A 22,644-nucleotide genomic window follows, 5' to 3' on the forward strand; every position below is an offset into this window, starting at 1 on the left:
TACTGTTAAGATTCAGAAACATCTTCTAACAGTGCAATTTAATTGTTTTAAGCATGTCATCTTAACTCCCTTTGTAATATCTAGAACACTGTTCATAGATATTTAAGAGTCTGGAGCTCTTCAAAAAGTTTGAGCGTATCATCATGTTTGAGCTGTGTTGCAAACTGATGCATTTTATTATTTATAGCGGGGACTGTAGTGTTTATGTAACTCTTCATGATGCTGTGAAGTACTCAGTGTAGTTGAAAAATGTGTTGACATACGTATGCGTGAGTTCAGAATAATCCTGTTTATGATTGGAGGAAAAGGTGAGAGGTGTGATCATAGCAGAGAAGTAGCAAGGGAAGATTTCCAGAAAGTTTTCGAACACGGGGATAGTAGAGGGAAAGATCAAAAAGTCACCTCCTTGATGCTGAAATCGTCAGTGTCAAGTGAGTTAACTGCTGCTTATTGCTCTGAGCTGTTAAATAAAAATGGCCAGTGGTTTCTTCCTAAATCATTAGGATAATAGCGAGTCCTGTGACATTTACCATGTTTAAGTATCCTTGCAAGTTCCTGAGTCTGGTTTTAATTCAGGTTCGTTGAGTGGGAAATGGCTTTCGCTTATAAAATAGAAGTTGTGTGTATCTTGCCCACCTTGGACTCTGTTACTCCAAGTATTGTTGTTCTCACCTCTTAAATCCCATTTCCTAATTCTGCTTTAATTCTCTTGTGTTGCTCTGTCTTCTTGGATGTACATGTTGTTTAAAGTCAAAGAACAGTGAGGTAAGGAAATATGTGAAAGTGTTTGTACAGTGTAGCAATGTCTGATGCTTTTGTTGAAGCCTCAAAGTCTGCAGAATCGTGAGAAAACCAGATAAACTACTGAAAAGGTCAGACCAACCTTTAGGGACAATTTAAGTGCATGAGTTTGGAAAGAACATGGTAGGTTCTGGATAAACCTTTAGACTTACTGGATTACAGTAATAGGCTAGATAACAAAGTGCCACCTCCTTTAGTAGGTGTTGGCTGGCAGAAGCGGAGATGATAGCAGTGGAGCACAGTGCGTCTCCCTAATGCAGACCTGCATAAACCACCGGGAGCACTTTCTCCTGGCCATTTACCAGCAGGAGCTGGAGGTAGCACCAAACTGGTTTTCATGATAGCTGTGTAGTCATCTTGCTTTCAGTGGTCTGCTGGGAAGTTTGGGGGTTGTTTCACTGTTTTTTTTCTTTCTTAAACCTTATGTTGTAGACTGGGTAGTAGCAGAGAGAGAGAATTCTGGTTTCATGTGGTTCATATAGTTCAAAGTGCTTAAAAATTTTTGGTTGTCACTCTCAGACAAAGAAGTAGCACCATTCTGTCTCCATTTAGTCCTTCAGCATCACTTCAGCTCTCTGTTCTCTTGTGTTTCTGACTGCAGTCAGTAGTGATTATTGAGATGAGGGATGGTGGTCTGCAAAGTCCTGTCTGAATAGGAACGTGCAGAGTCTTCTCTCAGTGTAGCCACGCTGCCTTTCTGGATGGTAGTAATGAGGAATGAAAGAAATGGCAGAAGAGAAAAATAATTGGGAAGAGTCTAGAGTTTCCTAATATTCTACATTTGATATTTCTTGACAGTAGATGTGTGTGAAATCTGTTTCAGCTTGGTTCTAACTAGTCAATACTTGTGTATGGTTTTGTGATGTCTTTCGTTGTGCTTGTGGTACCGTTATTTCGTAAATGTGTGTTCACTAGTTATAAACGTGGTGATGTAGAAGAGAGCCACTAGTTGTGATTGCGACATTGTATCATGTGTCCTGAAATACAGATGACATCAGTGGTCGCCTTTGGATTGATCTTGGTGCCATATGCTGTTATTTTTACCTTTTTTATTTTCCATTATGGGGAAATAGGTAGGTACTTTAAAAGCAGTTTTGATTTATCAGACAATAAAACTTGTATAGTACGAGTCAGAAGTACAGACAATCTTCTGCTACTCCTGATGGTCCTGTTTATCATGAAAATTCCTGTTGGGTTTCTGTACTTTTAATGATTTTTTAGCAATATGGGAAGATTGTTTTTTGGTGAGGAATCCCTAGCAAGTACGCTAAATCACAGATAATGTGCTTTCCCTGTGACTTAATGGTTCAGAAGCTATAATCTGTTCTCAAGATCTAATTTGTGTAAGTTAGTGTGTTCATAACAGGATGATGTTTACCTTCCCAGTAGTTTTCTTCATACTAAATTAGAACTGTTCAAATATAAATATTGGTGATGAAGAATTCTCAACTGTCCAAACTTCCTTTCATATATGATGTGATATGTCCTTTCTGTGATTATGGAAAGGAATAATCTGGTTTTACCTTTCTTCCTCCCTTTTTTTTTAAAAAAAAAAAACAATTATAGTGAGTAATATCTTCTTCTTTTAACGCGACACTTAAGCATTTAACTGCAGTATTCCTTGCTTGACTCTTCCTGGCCAAAATAAGTCAGGTTTTTAAATTCAGATTTCATCATTTAAGCTTTGTATATGTCTGCTCTGTCAATACTTTCTCTTCCCTGAATGTCATTTGAATTCAAAGTAGAGATACAGGCACAGTTTTTCATTATCGGAGGGAAAAAGATTGGTAATATTCTATACTATGCGTGTTATATAATATAAAAATACAAGAAGTCACAGGACACTTCATACTGTAGCATTTTTTGGTCCCCACCTCCAGCTGAAACGATGTTAATCTGTATTTTCAGGATTTTGAGTTTGTTCCTCCTGTTTTTACATGAACAGGAAGGATATTAGGAGATTCTTGCTCATTTTTCACTCGTACCAACACTTGTACTTTCCCTTTTTCATTTGTCTGCTAGAGGTCAGTGTTCATCTCTGCAGAGCACAGTTAGGTTTAGATCTGTTCAACTGCCAGAGAATGAAATACAGATGAGAGAGCAAATAGTTTTTCAACTAATTATGCTGAGGATAATTTTGTATTATTCATATTGAGTGATCTGATTCAGAATGACCTGCAGTGGTAAAAGATCTGAAAATTCAATGGGCATGTCTGAATGCCGAGGGTTGCAGTTGGGGTGGAAGCAGACAGTGCTGAATGGTTGTCTCATTCCTTCATGACGTTCTCACTCTAATTTTCTTAAGGCAGGAAAACTTGCTGTTGATAGAGGCTGGGCGATCAATGTGGGTAAGTACAAATGTGTATTAAATGATACTTGAAAGTGTGCTTAAAATCATATTATTGTCGTTCAGCATGATGTGTATTCTGTTTCTAATAACAGAAAGTGACTGGACTGTGTTTAAGTAAAATCAAGTCTAAAGGAAAAAAAATGGAAAAAGTACTGGATTTGTTTTCTCATCCACTACCACCCGTATTGCAGTTTTATAATTACATTTTTCTTTCAAAAAATATTTTATTTAAATATTTCAAGAAAATCTTTGTTTTCCTTAAATTATAATATTCATAGATCCTATCATGAGCTAATTGATATATTATACCAGATCAAGGGATTGGTTGATATGCTGGAGATCAGGGCTGAGACCAGTTAGTGTCTATTTTTGTCTGTGCAGTTTTTCCTGAAAAAGACTTGAATGAATGAATTATGAAGAATATAGTGACTATAAATCTTCTCTCCTGCTCATAGCAAATAGCGATGCAAAACCAGTAAACTATTGAAGCAATATTTTGTGTCTTTTAAGACTGAACTTGTTGTTTTTGTACAGCTCATCAATTCTGGGGTTTTTCCATTATTTCTTACACACATCTGCTACAAAGTGAATATGCGATATTAAAAATTAAATGGCATTAAAAACAAACCCAAAAGCCTGTCATATTTACTGTATCTAAAGGGAGCTTGTTAAGTTTCTTGTTTAGATATTTGTAGTGGGCTTCTCATGAAAAAGTTCAGGTTTATTATTTAAAAAATTCTGTTTTGGGAGGGGGAGATCTAAGTACTTTCTTCATATAAAGAGTGTGTGTGTATTTTAAAGAGGAGTTCTTAAAGTTTCTTCTTGTCTGAGTGCTTGCAAAAGACAATGGCATGTCCAAATAATGATAACACCATAGTTCTTAGTTTGGTATTTTTTTTTCAGCATAGGAAAGAACTTTCCATGTGTCCTTTCCACCTGCCCCATGCTGTTAATTACACAAGCCCAGCGTGCGTGGGGGAGCTGAACTTTCAAAGCGGTATGCTTTGTCGTGGAGGCACCATGGGTTACATATGTACATGTCTCAGTTCTGAGGGTGGTTGCTAGATGAAAGGGACAATTCCCTTTAATCTGGGCATCTGCACATCCTTTGCCTGATGGTCTGGTAGGCCACACTTAAGATATGTACAGAAACCCTATGAGATGTTTTGTGTTGCTAGGTAAGGGTTTAACAGCTCTAGGTGTGGTATTTGCTAAAGAAAAAAAGTGCCTCATGTGCAAAGAGACAGATAGCTTAAAGACCACCTGTGTTCCTCAGTATCTAGCTTTTCACCTCTTCAACATTTTTATGTTTAGGGGGTGGTTTTCATCACTGTTCAAGTGACAAAGGTGGAGGATTTTGTGCATACGCTGATATTACGCTGGCCATAAAGGTAAGAAGGACTCTTAAACCAGTATTTTCTACTATTTGTGCAAATGGAAAAAATCCACATAAATTCATAAGAACTAATTTACATCTTAATAGGAGAAAATAAAGCCATCTATAGATGGGTAGGAATAGGAAAATGATCACAGACTCAGAATCAACTAGCTTGGAAGAGACCTCTGGGATCGAGTCCAACCTTTGACCTAACACCCCTGTGTCAACTAGACCATGGCACTAAGTGACACATCCAGCCTTTTCTTAAACACCTCCAGAGATGGTGACTCCACCACCTCCCTGGGCAGCCCCTTCCAATGTCTAATAACCCTTTCTGTGAAGAAATTTTTCCTGATGTCCAACCTGAACCTCCCCTGGCGCAGCTTGAGGCTGTGTCCTCTCGTCCTGTCGCTAGTTGCCTGGGAGAAGAGGATGGGGTACTCGATGCTGCAGAACATAACACATATGCAGTATTGTTAAGTGGAAGGGAAGAGTTGCAGGGATCAGAATTATGAATGTAAATATGAACCACTACAATTGCATTAGTAATGTCTTCTTGCAAAAAAACCCCTCAAAATCAAACTAGATTGACTTTTAATATCCTCAGTGCTAATTATCCTGGCCTTGCAGTTGATCCTGAAAATTCCACACTAGTTTCAGTGGTTACAATCAAGACGAATGCAAAGACAGACATCCTCTCTCTGAATCAAGCTGCACTATACAGTGCTCAGAGTGGTTTAAATTTATGAATAAAAATGTGAATGTCGCCAAAATAATCACTGAATGTGAATGAATACATTTGGTATTTAGCTGTTGACAGGCTGAGGCAAGAGCCTTCTGCAATTAGGGCTTATTTTTATCAAATGTACTATGGTATATTTGTATACTAGGATATTTATAAAGTATCAGTAATAATCAAACATTAAAAAGCTCTAATGATTGCAGCACACTGTGACATAACATCCTAATTTCTGTACATGGTAATTTGCAGAAAAATAATCCGCAGTGTTCTATTTTGCGTATCATTAAAATACAGATTGAGAAATTATAGCGGGCGACAGCTTGTACAAAAACTTTGGGGTTTGCCATGTCTATATTAAAGAGAGTAAATTGTCAAAGTTAAAACTCAAAGAATTAAAATATTTTTTTTTCTTCATGGACGTGGAATAAGAAATGAATTCTGTTACTAAAAGTGGCTTTGATGCACACAGTCCCTACAGCAGCTTTTCCTGAATGGTGCACTTCATGCTTGTACAGTTGGATGCCATCACAGTGGACTGTTTCTCCCTTCCTGCTGATAAGCCTCACTTGTGCTGCAGTTCATGTCTCATGAAGTGAGCTCCTCGATGCTTTGGGACCTGTGCAGCTCTTGCATCACCCTGTCCCAGCCCACAGTTGTTGCTGTTGCTTTCTCTGTGCCCACTCCAGCCTCTGACAGCACCAATGCCATGACCAGCTTTATCATCCCTAGTTGGACCTGTCCTTTTCTGTCTGGCCAGGGTGGGATGCAGAGATGTACCAGCCACACCTGTGCAGAGCCACTTGTACTACAACAGGGTTCATTACCCTGGGCTCCATTGCATCATTCAGTGCCACTGGACTTAGGCCTCGTTTGCGGAGTCCACTTCACAAGTCTGCTGTAGAAAGACACGTCCTTGATCCTATGTCGTGTCTGGTACTTTGTGGGAGAAAGAGAAGATGAGTAGAAATCTTTCTTCTCTCTCTCCATCAACTTTCTCTACAGGTAGGCAGATACCTGCACAGGTCATCTGGTGGAAATGTGTAGGGATTTTTGTTGTATAACCACAAAAATAATATTTTTATGTGAAATAACTAGAGCCTTTGTAATTAAATATATTAGAATCATTTAGCCATTTATTTGGTGAATTAAATGAATAGACACGCACTATATTCAAGTCAGAACAGTAATACAGTGTGCAAGCTTCAAGCCTCCAGTTTAACCTGTCACCTAACTTCATAACTTTCTCCATCTTTTTCTTTGCTTATATATCCAGTTCTTATTTGAAAGAGTACCAGGGGTATCTAAAGCCACGATAATCGATCTGGATGCTCATCAGGTGAGTAGTTTACCTGTATTCAGTGCTGCAGATGTTTTACTCGAAATACAAGTGTGTGATAAATACCATTTTTTCTAATAGTAGTAGAAACTGTCAACTCACAGAAATCAAAATCAATCATAGATGATGGAAACTGAACAGTTTAGTTGTTTAATTATTTGATGGTCTAAAAGGCTGTTAAGCCAGTTTAATAAAATTAAACTGAGTTGTAGCTCCATCATGTGGCTAGATGTAAAAATATTTGAGTTGCATACTGACCTGAGGCATGAGAGTCTCCAGAGGAGATCAGTATCCCAGAAGGAACAAGAATCTCTTGAAACAGAACTGCAGTTAGTTCAGCACGCGTGATCATTGCAGCAACCTTTGCAGGGGATGAGTTTGACCATCAGTGCTTTAATGGAAGGCCTGGCTTTAGGCTGATGAAGTAAAGAATACATCACTCTTCACCTGGTAAAGTGATGTGCTGCAGGTACTGAGAACAAATCTCATCTCTGGTAGGATTTCCAAAATAAATCCTGGAAGGAGGGAAATAGTATTTTTAGAAAAGCAGTTAATGCACCAAAATTATGTCCAATGTGAAGCATTGAAAATAATTTATTCTGTGTAAATAAACCATTTTTAAGTAGCTCCATGGCAGTGAGGAAGCCTAATGGCTGCAAATTTTCCATCTTCTGTCATTTCTCTTACCTGCAAGTTGAGGCCTAAAATTACCATGAAATAAGGACATAGATTATGCAATCGAGAGATGTTTTGTCGTGATTCTCTTCAGCCATCTCTGTCAGGGTGTGGGTTTTCTTGTGCTTTTTTGGGATGTTTTTTGTTTTGCTTTTTAAAAACCTCTTGGAGTGTATTTTGAGTTTCAGATATCACGCTGGTGATCTCAGCCTGCACACTAAATCACCCCTTTGCTTCCTTTCTTTGGGGAACAGGAGGTGTGTGAAGCAGTAGCTCAGCAGATCCTTTTTAAGTATGCAGATATTCTCATCTTGTAAGCGTTCCAATTCCTGGGGCATTGGCGAGTTTCACCTTTCATAAGAAAATAGTTCACCAAGAGGCTCTCATATTCCTAGATTTCTGTTCCTCAACTGTTTATTTATGGACCAAAGGTGCTGAAGAAATAAGTAGGAGCTGCCATTTTTTAGCAATTCTGGTGCTTCCCATCCCCTTTTTCACACACATTAACTAGCTTTAGCTCAGTGATTCTTTCTTTTTTTGTTGTTTGTTTGTTTCCAGGAGGGGAAGTTGTAGCAGAAATACAGCTTAACTGTCCAGGGACATAAATTATGTAACTGAGTTACAGGAGGTATATCTGTGGAAATGTCTGTTTCTATAGTTTAAATGAAATTCTGTTGGGGCTGGGATCCTGTATGATACACTGATTTCAACAAAATTATCTCAGTGGTTGCTGCGATTATTTTTATACTAGTGGAAAAAAGGCTAAAGGAGAGCAAAAAAGAATACTATTTAAATTCAGAAATGGGCGAGGGGGAAATATTCAAAATCTGAGTTTTCTCTTAAGCGTCCGTATTTACACCCAGTACAGCCTTTTTGTACAGAATCTCTGGTGGTAAACACAATGTTAAACTGTTGGGTCTTTAGTGTTTGTAATTTTGCCAAGGGTTGCTTCTCTCACCAAGGCGTGAATTATCAGAAGAGCTGTAGTCTGGTTTTTACTTATTTATTTTTTAATACTTGTATAAGAATATGAGTACCCCTATAGCAGCTGATAGTGACTTTTTTGCACAATTGGAAGATGAGAGATCTATTTGGTGGTCACAGTTGCTTTTGTGATGCTGCTGAGGACAATTAGCTTCTCATTTTCATTTATTTTTCTTATATGTGCAATGAGAGCTATGATAATTACCTTCACAGAGATATAAGGATGTTGATTTTGATAATACCCTGCAGTCTTCAGACTGATACTCTCAAAGCCCTCAATGCTACACCTCACCTCAAAATAACCTTCAAGACTACAAATAAGAGAATGACACAGAAGTTTTAAATATTAATCCTTTAGTCTTAATTACTTTAGATTTTGTAGATTATTTAGTTCTGTGTTAGTGTGCTAGGAATAGCTAACTGTAAATTTCCTTCAGGGAAATGGCCATGAGAGGGACTTTATGGATGATCATCGGGTATATATTATGGATGCATACAATAGATATATTTATCCAGGGGATGGAGATGCTAAACGTAAGTATAATTGAAATTCATTTTCCAAAATATAAAAGACCTACTGTGTTGTTAAATAATTTCTTCATTTACTAATAAGTTTCCTTGCAACAATGTTAACTAGATTTTTTTTTTTTTAATTTCACATACAATTTTCAATGATCACTGATACATCACAATAGTGTGAATACTGTAGTGTTTTCCCTCACTTCTGGAATGAATTTCTGGAATGCAGGGTGTGGGTGTTAGGTGGGCTTTGTTAGCAGTCCATTCAACAGCTCGTGCCATGCTTAGAACAAGGAAATAATATTTCGATTTGAAGTTAACTGTTAGAATTTAATCTTTCCCTTACACTAAATTTATAAAAGAATTCACTCAGAATTAGCTAATATGGTGTAAAAAGGTTTCATGTTTTTTTGAAAGTTATAATTTAAAACATACTTAGGTGTTTTCTTTCCAATAGAACTTGTTTTATGAGCATCTAGAAAACAAGATGCATCTGAATGTGAAACAAGTTGGGAAGCAAAAGGAAGTCATGCAAATGTTAAGGGCCGGTGCTTGATTGTTTTGTTGTTTGTTTTTCCCTATTGTGCCTGGTGACCTGTCACAATTCATTAGTGGGCTTTTGCTAGCGGTTAAATCGGAATGCAAAAGCCCAAAGTTTATTTGATCTTTGATTCTGTTACACTGTCATTTATTACAGGCTTAATTTAACTGCGTGATAGTTTACTGGGGGAGATGTTCTTCTGCTGTTGAATTTCTTCAGTGACGCTGTCGCTCTGCAAAGCCTACTTAATTTGGATTCTTGGCAACAGTTCAGTGCGTTGTACTTCTGGTTTTTAACTAGTAAAGATTTTGAAAATTGTAGTGTATGTATTTCAAGGTATTAAACTATAAAATGACTATTTAAAGCACATCATATCTGTAAGCAGACAAATTGCAAGTGAATGAAGATTTTTCTAAGAAAAGCATCCCTTTATTCATCTATCAGATGGCAACACTTTGAACAGATGGATTAAAGCCCTTGTTACAAATCTGAAATACTGAACTCGCCCCTCTCCTGAGAAGCTGGGAATGTTGCCTTTCCCTTTCTACAGATGAAGCGTGAGGTGCCGAAGGCTGTGGCCAAAGGCATGTGAATATGTAGTTCCTTATAGTTTGTATAAGGGTGTCTAAATAGGAGTTCAGTGGCTAAATCCTTTAAACTTCCTCGTGCTAGGTGACCAGACGAAGATCACATCAGAGAGGGCTCTTTTTGAAGGGAGGTAGAGGCTTGAACCTGAGAGTTTGAATCTTTAGGGTAAACTCCCTGGACTTCTTATTCATTTTCTCCATGTTTTATTACAGGAGTCTCTTCTGTACATTTCTTTCCCCTTGCACTTCATTAGGGAGAAAGACAGACTAGCTAGCATTGCCTAATGCTTAGCCGTAAGCATGCTGAGTCTGTAAGGGGAAGTAGTTTGGAATTACACAGAAGCTTAGGAAGAGAAAGGAGAAGATGGATGGGGAAAAGGACTAGTTCACTGAAGGGTGAGCATAAAAAGCTGACAGCTGGAACTCAAAGTTCCGGCCTTAAAAAAGCATTGCTATTGGTCTGAGTGTTGTTTTACCTGCTTGCGAAGCTGTAGAAGTATATTCACTAATTAGCAAGAGGTGGACAAAAGGCTATCAAATGCAAAAGCTGTGTTCATTCTAACAAGATCCATCACTGTGTCCATCAGTCATCCCTGATCTGGGCAATAACTAATCGCTGTAGTTCTGTTTTTTGTGGTGGAGATGAAGACAAGACCTGCAGAGGTGTGGAATCTTATTCACAATTGTCTCGACTTTTTGATGGTTTTATCAGGACAATGCTTACTTGTTCCCCACGCTAATGTGTTTGCCTCCTTCTCTAAAGCTCTATCCAGCTAGCAGATTCTTCACCCTGAAGAGGCTCTAAGTGCTGTTCAGAAGAGCACAGATGTGCAGACTTACATGAACATTTATATAACAATAAGAAAAGAATTCAGGGAAAATATCATAATCTTTGGAACTAATGTTCATGCAATAAAATCAGGGAAGGAAAAAGAAGCTTCACTGATGTTGAACAAGGATGAAAGCAGAAAAAAACCTACCCATCAATCATGGGAATAAATAAGTATCATTCTGTGATGAATGCATTCAGGCACACTGGTGGGTGCTGAATCCACACTTAAGATTTAAGACTCCAACTCATTTAATTCAAGGCATTAGGGTATGGTGAGGTCGAAGTCATACCTTGAAACACCTCTGACAGAGATTTGATTAATGCAGATTTAGGGTTACACATAACCCAAAGCCAGGCTGCATAGCCTTGGGCTTCTTTACCTTCTCAGCCCTCCTGTTCTACTTCCAATGCTTTGTTAGAAGCATTAGAAATAATTTGATTTAAATTAAGAATAGATATTTGCTCTTCTGGTAGGATTACAGCGTAAGAACATTAAATTGAAAATGCTTAGGGCAAAGCTGAATCTTGTTATACATTCATAAAGCAGTTCACATAAATTCATGATCCCTTGCTGTTAAGTTTTGAATGCTGTAATAAAAATAAAACATCTTAATAATTTGTCTTGGTGATACTTGTTTTTTTCCCAGCTGTTTTTCTGCAACAGCAATTCAGTTGTTTCTTCCCTTATGCTTTATTTAGGTTACTTTTAATAATTTGCTTTAGGATTTCTTTGCAGATTGGTAAATGGACATGTAGATCAGCTGCTTTTCAGTAACATTTTCCACTTGTGTCTCAGATATTTTTTTTTTTTCCCTGAATCTAATTTTCTCTCTTCAATGGAATTTTTTTCAAGGTCATTTTGCTTACATTTGCTGGGAAAACAAGTAGTTGAGTAATTTTCTTCAATTCAAGGTTCTGTGAAAATGCAGTGTATTTACAGACTTTCCAGAAATGTTATCGTTTTCTCTCGCTTACCCAAACCTTGCATTTTCTTTCAAAGCAATGCTTTGTTTATTCAGTATCATTGAAACTTTTTCTTTTTTTAGGTGCCATAAAACGCAAGGTGGAATTAGAGTGGGGTACGGAGGACACGGAATACCTTCAGAAGGTACATACTCACGTGGAAGGAGCATTAAATGAATTAAAACCGGACATCATTGTTTATAACGCTGGGACTGATATTCTGGATGGCGATCCGTTGGGAGGACTTGCTATTTCGCCTCAGGTTTGTATAATGCTAAAATACCTACAGCCTTTCACTCCTCAGTACGTGCTGAAGGCAGTCCTGAGAGGGAGTGACTTGTGGCAGTTCGTTAGGTGAAGGTGAGGTGCATGCTTAACGATAAACCAGAGCATTTTCCCATTACAGATACATATAGATACATGTCTATATGTTTTTTTTGTTGTCTCTTCCTGACTCTAAATATTTTTGTTTGTCAGGTGCTTGTTCCAGTATCATTCATCTTCTCTCTAAAATACACTGATTTTGAACATCCAGACAGTAACCACAGAGGCATATATTTTCACACTTCACCTCGCTTCTGGTTTTCCTGTTTGCTTCTTTCTTTCTTTGTTTCTTTTCCCCTCACATAACCCATTTTGTGATATATTTCTTCTGTCACCTGCCCCCAGTATGTATCTTACACTTAATTTCCTCTGTAGCACTCCCAGCTGTTTTAAACTGCTCTTCTCGAATCTTCCAGTTCTAGCAATTTTATGCAGCCTGTCTGTGTATTGTTAGCAAATGAACAGGTTTTTTTTTCCTTTCCACATTTTCTGTACAAATATCATTACCCTTTTCAGTTCAGTTTGCCTTCTCTCCCAGATCTGATACCAGACTTAAATTTTGATTTATTCTGTATAGCTTCATAGAAGTCTTCACCTTCCATTTTCTCAAAATCAACAAAAATTTACAGATCTCATTTTTCTTCCATTAATGATTCCTTCTCTGACAGTTCCTTGGTTCTGTCTCGCTCCTGTTTTCACATTTGGTTCTCTTTTAGTGTCCACCAGTTCAATGTAGAAAAGTGCTTTCTTGATTTGTGAGCTCTCGAATTCCCTTCTAATTGAGCCATCACTCAATCTGTTCAGTTTTCATCCTGTTTTGCGGTACTTTAGTTCTCAAACGCTTCCTCTTGCACAGAGCTCTCATTCCTTGCTGGACTTTATTGGCTTCCTTATGTATTTCCTCATTCTTATCGTCTCTGGCACTGAGCAGCTGCTTTGTTGCTTTCTGACTGCCTGCAAAGTCCTCGATGGACCCAAGGTGGAGGGAGTTAGGAGCTACTCTGGATCTCCAGGTTTTGTTTCCTTGGCTGTGTAAAAGTCTCTAAGGAGAAGGGAAGAGCTGAGGGGCTTGGGCGTGTTCTGGTTTTGACCTTGGAGAGGATATGACCTGAGGTATAAGATCTCATTTGGTGGAGCAGGGCTTTTTGGAAAGCAGATTTTTTTTTTCTGCCATTTGAGAAGGAGCAGTGTTAATTGCCAAGAAAAAGGGGTTGTTGGAGCTTGTTGGGTGCTGTGTAGGGAAAGAGACAAAATGTAGGGATGGGGAAAGAAAGGTGAAATGATTCTTCTGGTCACAAGTAGAGGTGAAAGGCAGAGTGCCATGTCTCTGTGCAACCAGTGTCTCAGGTGCCTGATGGAGAAAAGGTTTCGGTAGCTCAAGCCCTTGGTTTCTGCATTGAGGGCAGGGTTTCTTGCCTCTCTGATCTCGTTGGCTTAGGTATGAATGGTGTGTTTCACCAAGCTTGAAATCCCAGGCTACTGGAAATGCAAAAGTGAAGGCATGGAGCCTGGATAATTAATCTCTTCAACGTTTGTTAGTCCAGTCTTCAGCCCTGCAGTTGTAGATGTCATTCATATTTTGAATCTTGCTACAGTGTTAATTCTACTCAAAATTATGCCTCCTCAGAGTGCTATGAGGGGTAGTTTCTCAGTGCTTGAGGCTATAGCCAAAAAACTTGAGGTGTAGTGGGTAAGTCCCTCTTACCTTTGTTTGTGAGCAGGAACTCTATCAGGCTGTCATTTTTGTTTGATGTATTTTCTTTCTTGGTAACATGCAAGTGCTGGAATAAGCCCATGTTTTCCCCTCGGTTCTTCCAGGCTCAGCCACTAGGGATGCTGGAGCAGGGATGAGGTAGCTAGACTCCTATGAACATAGTGACTGCTTCCAGTTCTTGTGTGGTATGTTTGCTGCATCCAGCAGTGGTTCCCAAGGGACGTACAGCTCATCCTGTAATTCTGGTACTTCCTTTGAGGATCTGTTCCTAATATAATTCTTCAATTTCCTTTGTCTTATTTTTCAGTTGTTATTCCTTCCTCCCATTGTTCTTTTATAGGGCTGTATCAAACTATGCAAAACCCATTACTGTTGTATGGTTTTACAAAATATTTTTTCAGCTACATTTGAATTTTATTCTTTCCTTTTACCATTTGTTTGTGGTCTAATTTTTTTTTAATGGCAGGGTAATATTTCTTGATGTATTTACAGTCTTCCTCTAATCAGTCTGAGTAGTGCATACTCATTTTGTTGTAACACTTTTGCTGCTGCTTCATTAATTTTGTATATTTTTTTATATATTCCACCTTTTGTAGTTATTTAAATTTTGAGCTGCCCATTGTAAGCTGTTGTCTATTATGTTATTAGTCTTTTGGGGTTTTTTTGAGGAGTTGTAATGGATTATTTATGCCTCCTACGCATCTCTGGAACTCTCTATTTTTACTTTTTCCACAAAAGTAGATTTTTGTTCTGTTCTCATTTATTTCTGAATTCTCTCTTTTTCCCCACATGTACATATTGGAAAACCAAGAGACTCAAAGTCTTACAGTTTGCGGGTTCAGTGACAGTTAGTGCCTCTTGGGCAGCAATCTTTGTTATTTTTTTAGTTCCATACCCTTCTCTATTAGTAAGAAGTTATTTAGAAATTATTTTCTTTTTTATGGATTTACCATTACTTACATTCTGCAACTCCCCCTTCAGCCGTAGATCCTTTTAGTATTAACAACAGAAACTGGAAGCTTGTGATTCAGCTCGTGATTGTGAATGCGTAAAATCTGATCTGAATTTTTGGTTCTTCTGTAGGTTTGTGAAATCTTGATCAAGTTGCTAAACTTTTGTCAGAGGGTGCTGTGCAAGTCGAGCACAAACTAAAGCACTTTGAATTCAGACAGTCTTTCTTAGTCTCAATTCCTCACCTGTAAAATAGGGTAAACATTTCTAAACTTAGTAGTCAGTTTAGACTTTATGGCCTTTGAGCAGGAATTCTAGGAATTTATCATAAAGACTTATCTGTGGTGTCCTCTAAAATCAAGTCAAGGATCTTTGATTTGCTCTTTTTCCTTTTTTTTTTAATGATTACGCATGTAAACCTGCTAACAGGACTTCTAAATGAATGTTTTATTCCTATTGTAAAATGTAAGGCTTAATCACTTACCAAGCATCCAATACTATAAATCCATAAACCATAGGCTAGAGCTAAAATATCATATTCATATACATTTTTTTTGTAACTATTGTAAACTTGCAGGGAATTGTGAAGAGAGATGAAGTCGTCTTCAAGGCTGCCAGAAGCCGCAGAATCCCCATCCTGATGGTGACGTCTGGAGGCTACCAGAGGAGGACAGCGCGGATTATTGCTGATTCCATCCTCAATTTGCACAACCTGGGGCTCATTGACAAGGAGCTAGCAGCCAGTGGAGCTGGAAATCCCAGGGTAGAACAGATGATTAGAGACTCTGCTAAGGGCTTAAACAAGTTGTCACTGCAATGACAAGTGACTCAATGTTAGGAAACAGCTTCCTGGTTTAGGAGCAGGAAGTCTCCACACCGTTATCAGGGTTAATATAACACGGTTAAAAAGGACACACCTTGCCTGTAAAATAACACGGTAGAGATATATGCAGTCACAGAATAACTGTGTCTAACTCCTGATGCTATCTTGAGCAAAGGCAACAAATCCTTTTAAGCTAATTGAGACTTATACTCAAGGGTACTGTCTTTCGGTTTATATTACTGTAGAAAGCTTTAATTGCTTCTCTTATTGTTGTGGGTAGTCTGTTATGTTGGAAGAACTATGCAGTTGGTATCCAAAGACTGTCCCAGACCTATGTCAAATGGTGCAGTTCAGACTGTGGTGGGAGAAATACAGACTAAACCTACTGCCTTTTATTTTTTTTAGATACTGAATTTTATTTATTGCTTTTTTTAATTGAAATATTGTTAGAGAACGAGTTCTGTGCAGGCTTCAACTGTCAGTTTAATAATAAAGTGCAATACTATAAAAACCAGTTCAGTTGGTAGGCTTTTAAACCAGAGCCTATTAGAATGAAAGTTCATTAATTTGTTTTGTTCCTGTTGTTGATGGTGACTTAAATCCTACTTAAAAACACCTTAAGAAATAGAATATGAAATGCCTTTGGCTTCATATGCAAATGAGCCATAAGTGCTCAATATTAACAGTCTGGTTTTTGCCTCTCAAAATGAGGCCTGCATATAAAAGGCAATAGTTACTATGCATCGTAAATCAGAGTAAAGAAACTACAATAAAATGAAGACAAATTTTAGAGTTCTGAGAATTCTTGCAGAAAATATTATGCAGGAATATAGGGTACCTTTTATTATTGCCAGCTTGTCATGTGTGAAACAGTGAAGAGTAAATTTTAATTTTTTATTTTTTTTTCCAACTAGTGCTGTTTTTCACTTGCTTGAAGAGTAATGGGACTCGTAGTCGCAGTCATAGTTGGTAACCAAATTGTTCATATTTACAGATAAAAATACAGTGAAACTTCTGCATCAAGGTAATGTGCTAACTTTATATGGGAGCTTCTAGGAGGATGTGGGAACAAAATAGCGTATTCAAAAGCAAACTCAGTACACTAGCTGTAAAATTTGGGTTTATTTCAGTTGGTATATTTTGCATTAGGTACTGTTTGTAGCATTGGGTCACAAACATACTAAACTGTATGTTTTGCAAGAGCTTTTATAACTTCCAAGTATTCACTGATTTGTAGTACGAGTTTCGTGTCATGTTTAGGTTTGAGCCTTTCTATGAAGGAGCACCAATATTTTCCTTGTAGTAGCACTGGTGTGTAAGCTATTTAGGGAATGTTTAATTCTAATTAGAGTACTTACCTCAGTGTTAATTTTTAGATGGATGGGGTTTGTTAATTGTAACGACTTGCACAGTTGCTATAAATATCTGCTTTAAAACAGATTTGACATATTGCACTAGTCTTGAGTTGCAACACTGTTATTAAAAAGCACTTTCGAATTTCTTACTAGAAGGACCATCAGAGTACGACTAATGTTGAAGTTTATTTTTTCTATACTGTCTGATGTTACTGAAAGATGTTGTTATTCTTTCATATAATTTTTATAAAATTATAAATTACATTTCTATAAACTAAACCCTTGTCATAGTACCATATGGTCTTCTCCATTTTCTGTTTGTTAACATGTTTATATTATTTTCCCTTGGTGGAGATTAAAATGATGTTGAACAATGCTGGCTGACTTTTCTCTTCACTTCACATGTATCTTGGCGGTCAAAAGTTTTGAATGGAGCAGTTTATTGAAAAGACAAGATGTGGTTTTCGTACTTAAAAATGTGACTGAAACTGCAGTGAGTCTTGAGGGTGAACAGTACAAGGTTTGTCAACAGCGGGTGAATTCTCTGAGTTAAGGTGTTGACCCCTTAAAGGGACCTTGGGAGTTTTGTATCCAAATACTTTTTACGATCTCATCGTAAGGGATTAAAGTAATTTTCTAATTCCAAGTTACATTCTATTACCTATATTGTAACTCCTATTTTAAGTGTTTTATCATTACAGGTATTAAACTGTAAACTAAGCTTCTGTTAAGGCCACCATAGTTCGTTAGAGGTCTTTCATAAGTCAGTATCTTTTCAGAGAGAACTACGTGTTTGAAGAAAAGCCTACTAGCTTTCAAAGACTCGTCTGTAAAATTTGTGATTGTTAAGCCACTGAGCTGTTGACTGTATTTTCAGTGTTTGCTGTAAAGTTAGAATTGGCAGACAGACAACTCCTGCTTCATATTTTTCATTTTTTAAATTTAATATAGTATTTGACTTAGTTTTTAAAACCAAAAGATGAATTTCTACATGTTAAGAAGCTATTCCAAGATAAGTGTGTACTCTTTTTCAAAAAGAAGTAGTGAAGCTGTTTCTAAGTTGAATTTAAACCATTTATGATTCATAGTTAATACACTGTTATCATTCGGAAAGGTTCACTGAAAATTTTATCATGGAAACTTTCCCTTGACCCTACCACTGTCAAAAATTTTAGCTTTGACAAAAACTTTTGTGGAATGCAAAGACCTGTGTAAATCTGCTAGGAGAATGCCATGTAGTCCCAGATTTTATGGGGAAGAAGTGTGGGGTTTTGGTTTGTTTGTTTTTTTTTTTAATTGCAGTTGTAAGTATAAAATCCTCCCATAACAGGAAAGTGTTTCACAACTGATGCCCTACCTTATGACCAAGGAGCTATCTTGAAGAAAGACCTAGTAGCTCTTGTCTTTCATACTGACAGACATTAGTTTTGACTCTTATTGCTCAAGTAAGAAATAGCGAGGATTGTTCAATAGCTTATACTTAACGTACAAACATGTATGTGTTGTTAGTAATCCATGTGTGAAACATATATAAAAAACTGAAGAGTTGGTCTTTTCATCTGTTTGATTTGACAATTGGTGCATCGAGCTCCAGCTCCCCCTTGTCTCTGATGGTCGACACACAGTATAGAGCTTGGTGTTAGAAAGACTGGGTGTTGGGGTCGTAGTCTTACATTGAGTAAACTTTAGCTTTAGATGGTAATATCAATCTCTTTCAAACTGAAGGTATGATTTTTTTGTTTGTTTGTTTGACTTTTTTTTAACACCCTGCATGGTGAAGCCCCTGACTTGTGTCATGAATACAAGGAAGAATTTGAGAAATTCTATAATCAGACAGCTGTAATTAAAAAAAAAAGATATTACAAAAATTAATTGGTAGACAGATTATTGTGTGGGAGGCGGGTAGTGCTTGTGTTTGAGTAATAAATGTCCATACTCCCAGGTTCCCTACTCCTTGCTGCTCCTCACAGCTTGAGGAACCTAATGATCCTGATACCTTCTGGTCCTGCTACCAGAGTAAGTTGTTCAGCGGTGTTTCTGCCTCCTCCTGCACATACAACAAGGCAAACAATTCTTTTCAGTGCTGGCTGCATGTTTTTTTGTGATCTGCGAAGTGACACTTGGGAATTCCTTGTACTTTACAAATTGTACTATACAATTGTGTCCTGCATGCAACATAGCCACTTTGGGGAGAACACTCTGACAAATCCAGAAGTTATGAAGTTAGTAATCCTGGATGTAGACTTTGCTCACACTGTGCTGCCAGGAGCTAAGGAGCTTGCTGAGTTCAGAGAGCTGCAGGGTCTAGGATCTTGGTGCTGTGTGCTATGCCAGTTTTTGAATAATTGAAAACATTCTTTCAAGAAAACTGCAATCCCTTGGTGAAGAAGAAAGTTGACTTGCTATCTTTGCCCAATGGAAGATGATCTTCCTTATACCCCCAGGCTGATTCTGAAATGCAGAGCGTATCAGAGGCAATAATCCCAAAGGGCCTAATCCCAAGTGATGCTGTCTCCTGAACTTGCCTTGAATTTAGCTCGGGTTCTGTATTCCTGAGCCATTCTAGAGGCAAGTTTGCAAATTGTTCAGTATGTGCCAGCCTTTAGCTTAGACTTTAAATAGGTGTGGTTTTCAGGTTTTGAGTCTTTCCTTGATCTTGACACTTTGGGTAATCTCTTAGATTCCCCATCCACTGCTCGTTTCATTTTCCTTTCTTTATCTAACCCTTTATACAGGCCATTTTGCTACAGCCAGTTGCTTTTCACCACAGGTCAATAGAATTAATTTCTTCTAAAAAGAAGTGATGTTTTGGTAAGCTGTATGAAGGACTAATTCCTGTTACTAGTCCTGTTTCTCTCCCAGGCTTACCATGGCAGGGAGAACAGCAGGTCTCTTTTGCTCAGTGCCTGACTCAATGCAAGTACAGTACTGACCTGTAGATGGTCCTTAGGACAAAGCAAATAACTCCCGCCCTGCTTTCCTACAGCCTTTTGAATGTGCAAAAATGCCATGTGCTGCACATAGCACTGAATTCCTGAAACTGAATTCAGAATATTGTGGTATGACAAAAATGCCATCATGACTGGAAAGATTGAACAGGCGTAGGAAATTACTGTGGTGTGGGGCTGTGGTTCTGACTTACCAGCCTGGTGCCGTTCTGACCTCCCTCCCTACAGCCTACCTGAGATTAAACTTCTGGTTGGAGATGAATTAAGGACAAAAAATATGAAAAGACTGCCAGTAATGTTAGGCACATCTTGTGTTACAAGTCCTGCAGTATTGTATTTTGCAAGCGCAGTGGTCTGTGGAGCCATGGCATACTTCCATAGATCATTTCTTCCTTCAAAAGTAACGTTTACAGATAATTAGTGAAACTATTTGTTGACAAATATAAGGCTAGTTATATACTTCACTAATAAGATCCAAGCTCTTGTTTTATTTTGCAGTTGAGAGTAGACAATCTTTGGGCTTGACTGGAACTAATTATTCTGGAAATGCGTGTTTGATTTGTGTCAAAAAAAAAAAAATGTATTCAAGGTCAATCTAAAATAATGCATCTTAATATGTCTTAAATTTAGTCCTTAGTAGAGTTATAACAGATTGCAATGCTTTGTAAGAGCAAAGAGATGTTTCCTTTCTTCCACTTTTGACCCCTAAGGAAGATTGTAATTATTCCTGTTAGCCAAAAGCTTGTCATTTGTTCTGTGATATTTTTTATTTTTTTTTTTTTCCCCTTGTATTTGTTACAGGTACAGAAGAGGGCAAAATAGTCTTAAGGTCTGTTTAGGTCTACAGCAGAGATGAGACAAGGAAACTGAATTCCTAAACGAAAAGCTGCAGCCTGCTCTCTGCTTTCCTTGCATGTGACGTTGGAGCTGCAGCCAGCAAGAGCCTCTTTGCTTTCTGTGTGAGTCAAGTAGAATCTTTCCTGGTACGTGTAGGTATCAGCAAATTTATTTGCTTCTTCCACCTTGTATGCTACCTTCTTTCTCTTTTCATTCTTCGCTAATCTTCCCTGTGGCAACCATCCACCAAAAGTGTCACTAACATTCTGCTTTCTCGTGCTGGTGACCAGGGCGTTCTCTGTGTGGGCGCTGTTCCCCAGCTGCAGTACAGCTTCCCCCTGACTGATTTTCACTTTATAGAGGCCTCCAGCTGCTTAGAAATTCTCAGCATAAGGGCTTAGTGGAATTTGGGCTTACTAGTTTTGGTCTGTGGCTACATTAGAGTTTGGATCTTGTTTAGCGTATGAGAATTTCAGAAATGGATGTGTCGAGGCAGGCTCTGCGCGTGCACCTGAGGATCTGAGTAAGTGGCAGGTATACACAGCAACTGCTGTTGACAATTGTTTGTGTTTTAGGATAAGCAGCTCAATAGGGTCCCAGATTGAAAAGAGATGTTTGATTGCTGCCTGAGTAGAAGTGATTCATAAGAGCTTGTTCAGGAATGGAAATAGAATCAGATTTTAATTTGATTCCTTTACAAATCAAAACAAGTTGACAAATACCAGAAGTAGATGTGTGTGTTTTTTTTGTAGGGATGTCCAAAAACTAGTGTCTGATGGTTCTTAATTTCAAGATACTATGATTGTCTTGAAGTATTATTGTAAATTAGATGAGTTGGTCTTTGCCGAGACTACATCCTGTGATAATCACAGAAGTGCAGATTAATGGTAAGCAGAGGGGGAAAGGCATAGCTGCAGGTGACGTGATGCCACTGCTGTAACCATTCTCAGTTCCATGATAGCACTGTTTTGCTTAGCAGAGGAAGTAATGGCATAATAAGATGCAGCCCCGCTTGTTGCTCTGTGGACATAAGCAAGAGGGTGAAGTTCTGAAGCAGGTAAGTGGTTCTAAAGGTTCTAATTCCTATTTGTTTACTTTTCTAGAACAAATAAAATGTAATTATTTGAGCATTGCGAGATTCAAGTGCTCTTTTAAAAAAAGAAATGTGTTGATTCATACAGATTCTGTAATAAGAGTTTTAAAAATGGCATCGTAAGCAATGGCCACAGCTCAGCTGCAGTCCAACGGAGAGCTTGAGCACAGGCTATGGCCCAGGAGTGTGGAGGAGTATTGTGACATGTGCCTGGCTCTGTAAGGAGGGCTGGTTGGTAACACCTCTGAACACCAGGCAGCCAGTTCTGATCTCAGTCATGTCTTGTGTCTATTTTCAGGGAGCCCTGTGAGATCACACAATGCGCTGCTTATTGCCATCCATCCATTTTAATAGAGTTTATAAGAATTTCCTAAAATACTATTAGAGGAGGTGCTTAAACTATTGGAAGTTGCAGACAGAAATAGTGATGAAATTAGCCTTTTCTGGATGAATTGTTTCAGCTTCATGGTATGCTGTCTCTGAAATTCATTCTGAGGTTAATTCTCTTTATCTTGGCCACTGTTTCTCAAAGGTGCCTTTTGTTAAAAAAAAACAAAACCAAAAACCAAACCTGAAACTTCTGGGCAACTTTGTATTAGCAGTGCTAAATGTATCACAGGAACTATGAGAAAATGCTCTAAGGATTTTTACTTAGGCATACAGTTAAATAATACACTTAAAGCTCTTGATACCATGTTAAGATCAGAGAAAAAAATTCTGCGAACAGAAATTAGATGTACTCACACACCGACAAAGAGATATCCTGTGATGAGATTGAAGCCAGACTAGAGCTTGGTATCATACTATTGAACAGAATTGGCAACCAATAAGTACTGAAAATCAAATAATTATTTTAGATGGTACAAATAGATGGGACTGTATAAAAACAAA

At 38.0% G+C, this 22,644-nt stretch overlaps 1 protein-coding gene across 1 annotated transcript in view; it reads left to right on the plus strand.

The window, feature by feature from the left end:
* HDAC11 (histone deacetylase 11) overlaps window positions 1-17,251 on the plus strand; it is a 30,997-nt gene extending 13,746 nt beyond the window's left edge. The window contains exons 5-10 of the mRNA XM_068419931.1: window positions 3,107-3,149; window positions 4,466-4,542; window positions 6,545-6,607; window positions 8,704-8,800; window positions 11,792-11,970; window positions 15,275-17,251. Coding sequence (XP_068276032.1) covers window positions 3,107-3,149; window positions 4,466-4,542; window positions 6,545-6,607; window positions 8,704-8,800; window positions 11,792-11,970; window positions 15,275-15,517 — 702 coding nt within the window. The 3' untranslated portion in view covers window positions 15,518-17,251. The remainder of the gene's footprint in view (window positions 1-3,106; window positions 3,150-4,465; window positions 4,543-6,544; window positions 6,608-8,703; window positions 8,801-11,791; window positions 11,971-15,274) is intronic.
* Window positions 17,252-22,644: the final 5,393 nt, after the last annotated feature.

The sequence above is a fragment of the Nyctibius grandis genome, chromosome 29, assembly GCF_013368605.1.
Source record: "Nyctibius grandis isolate bNycGra1 chromosome 29, bNycGra1.pri, whole genome shotgun sequence".
Taxonomy (NCBI): Eukaryota; Metazoa; Chordata; class Aves; order Nyctibiiformes; family Nyctibiidae; genus Nyctibius; species Nyctibius grandis.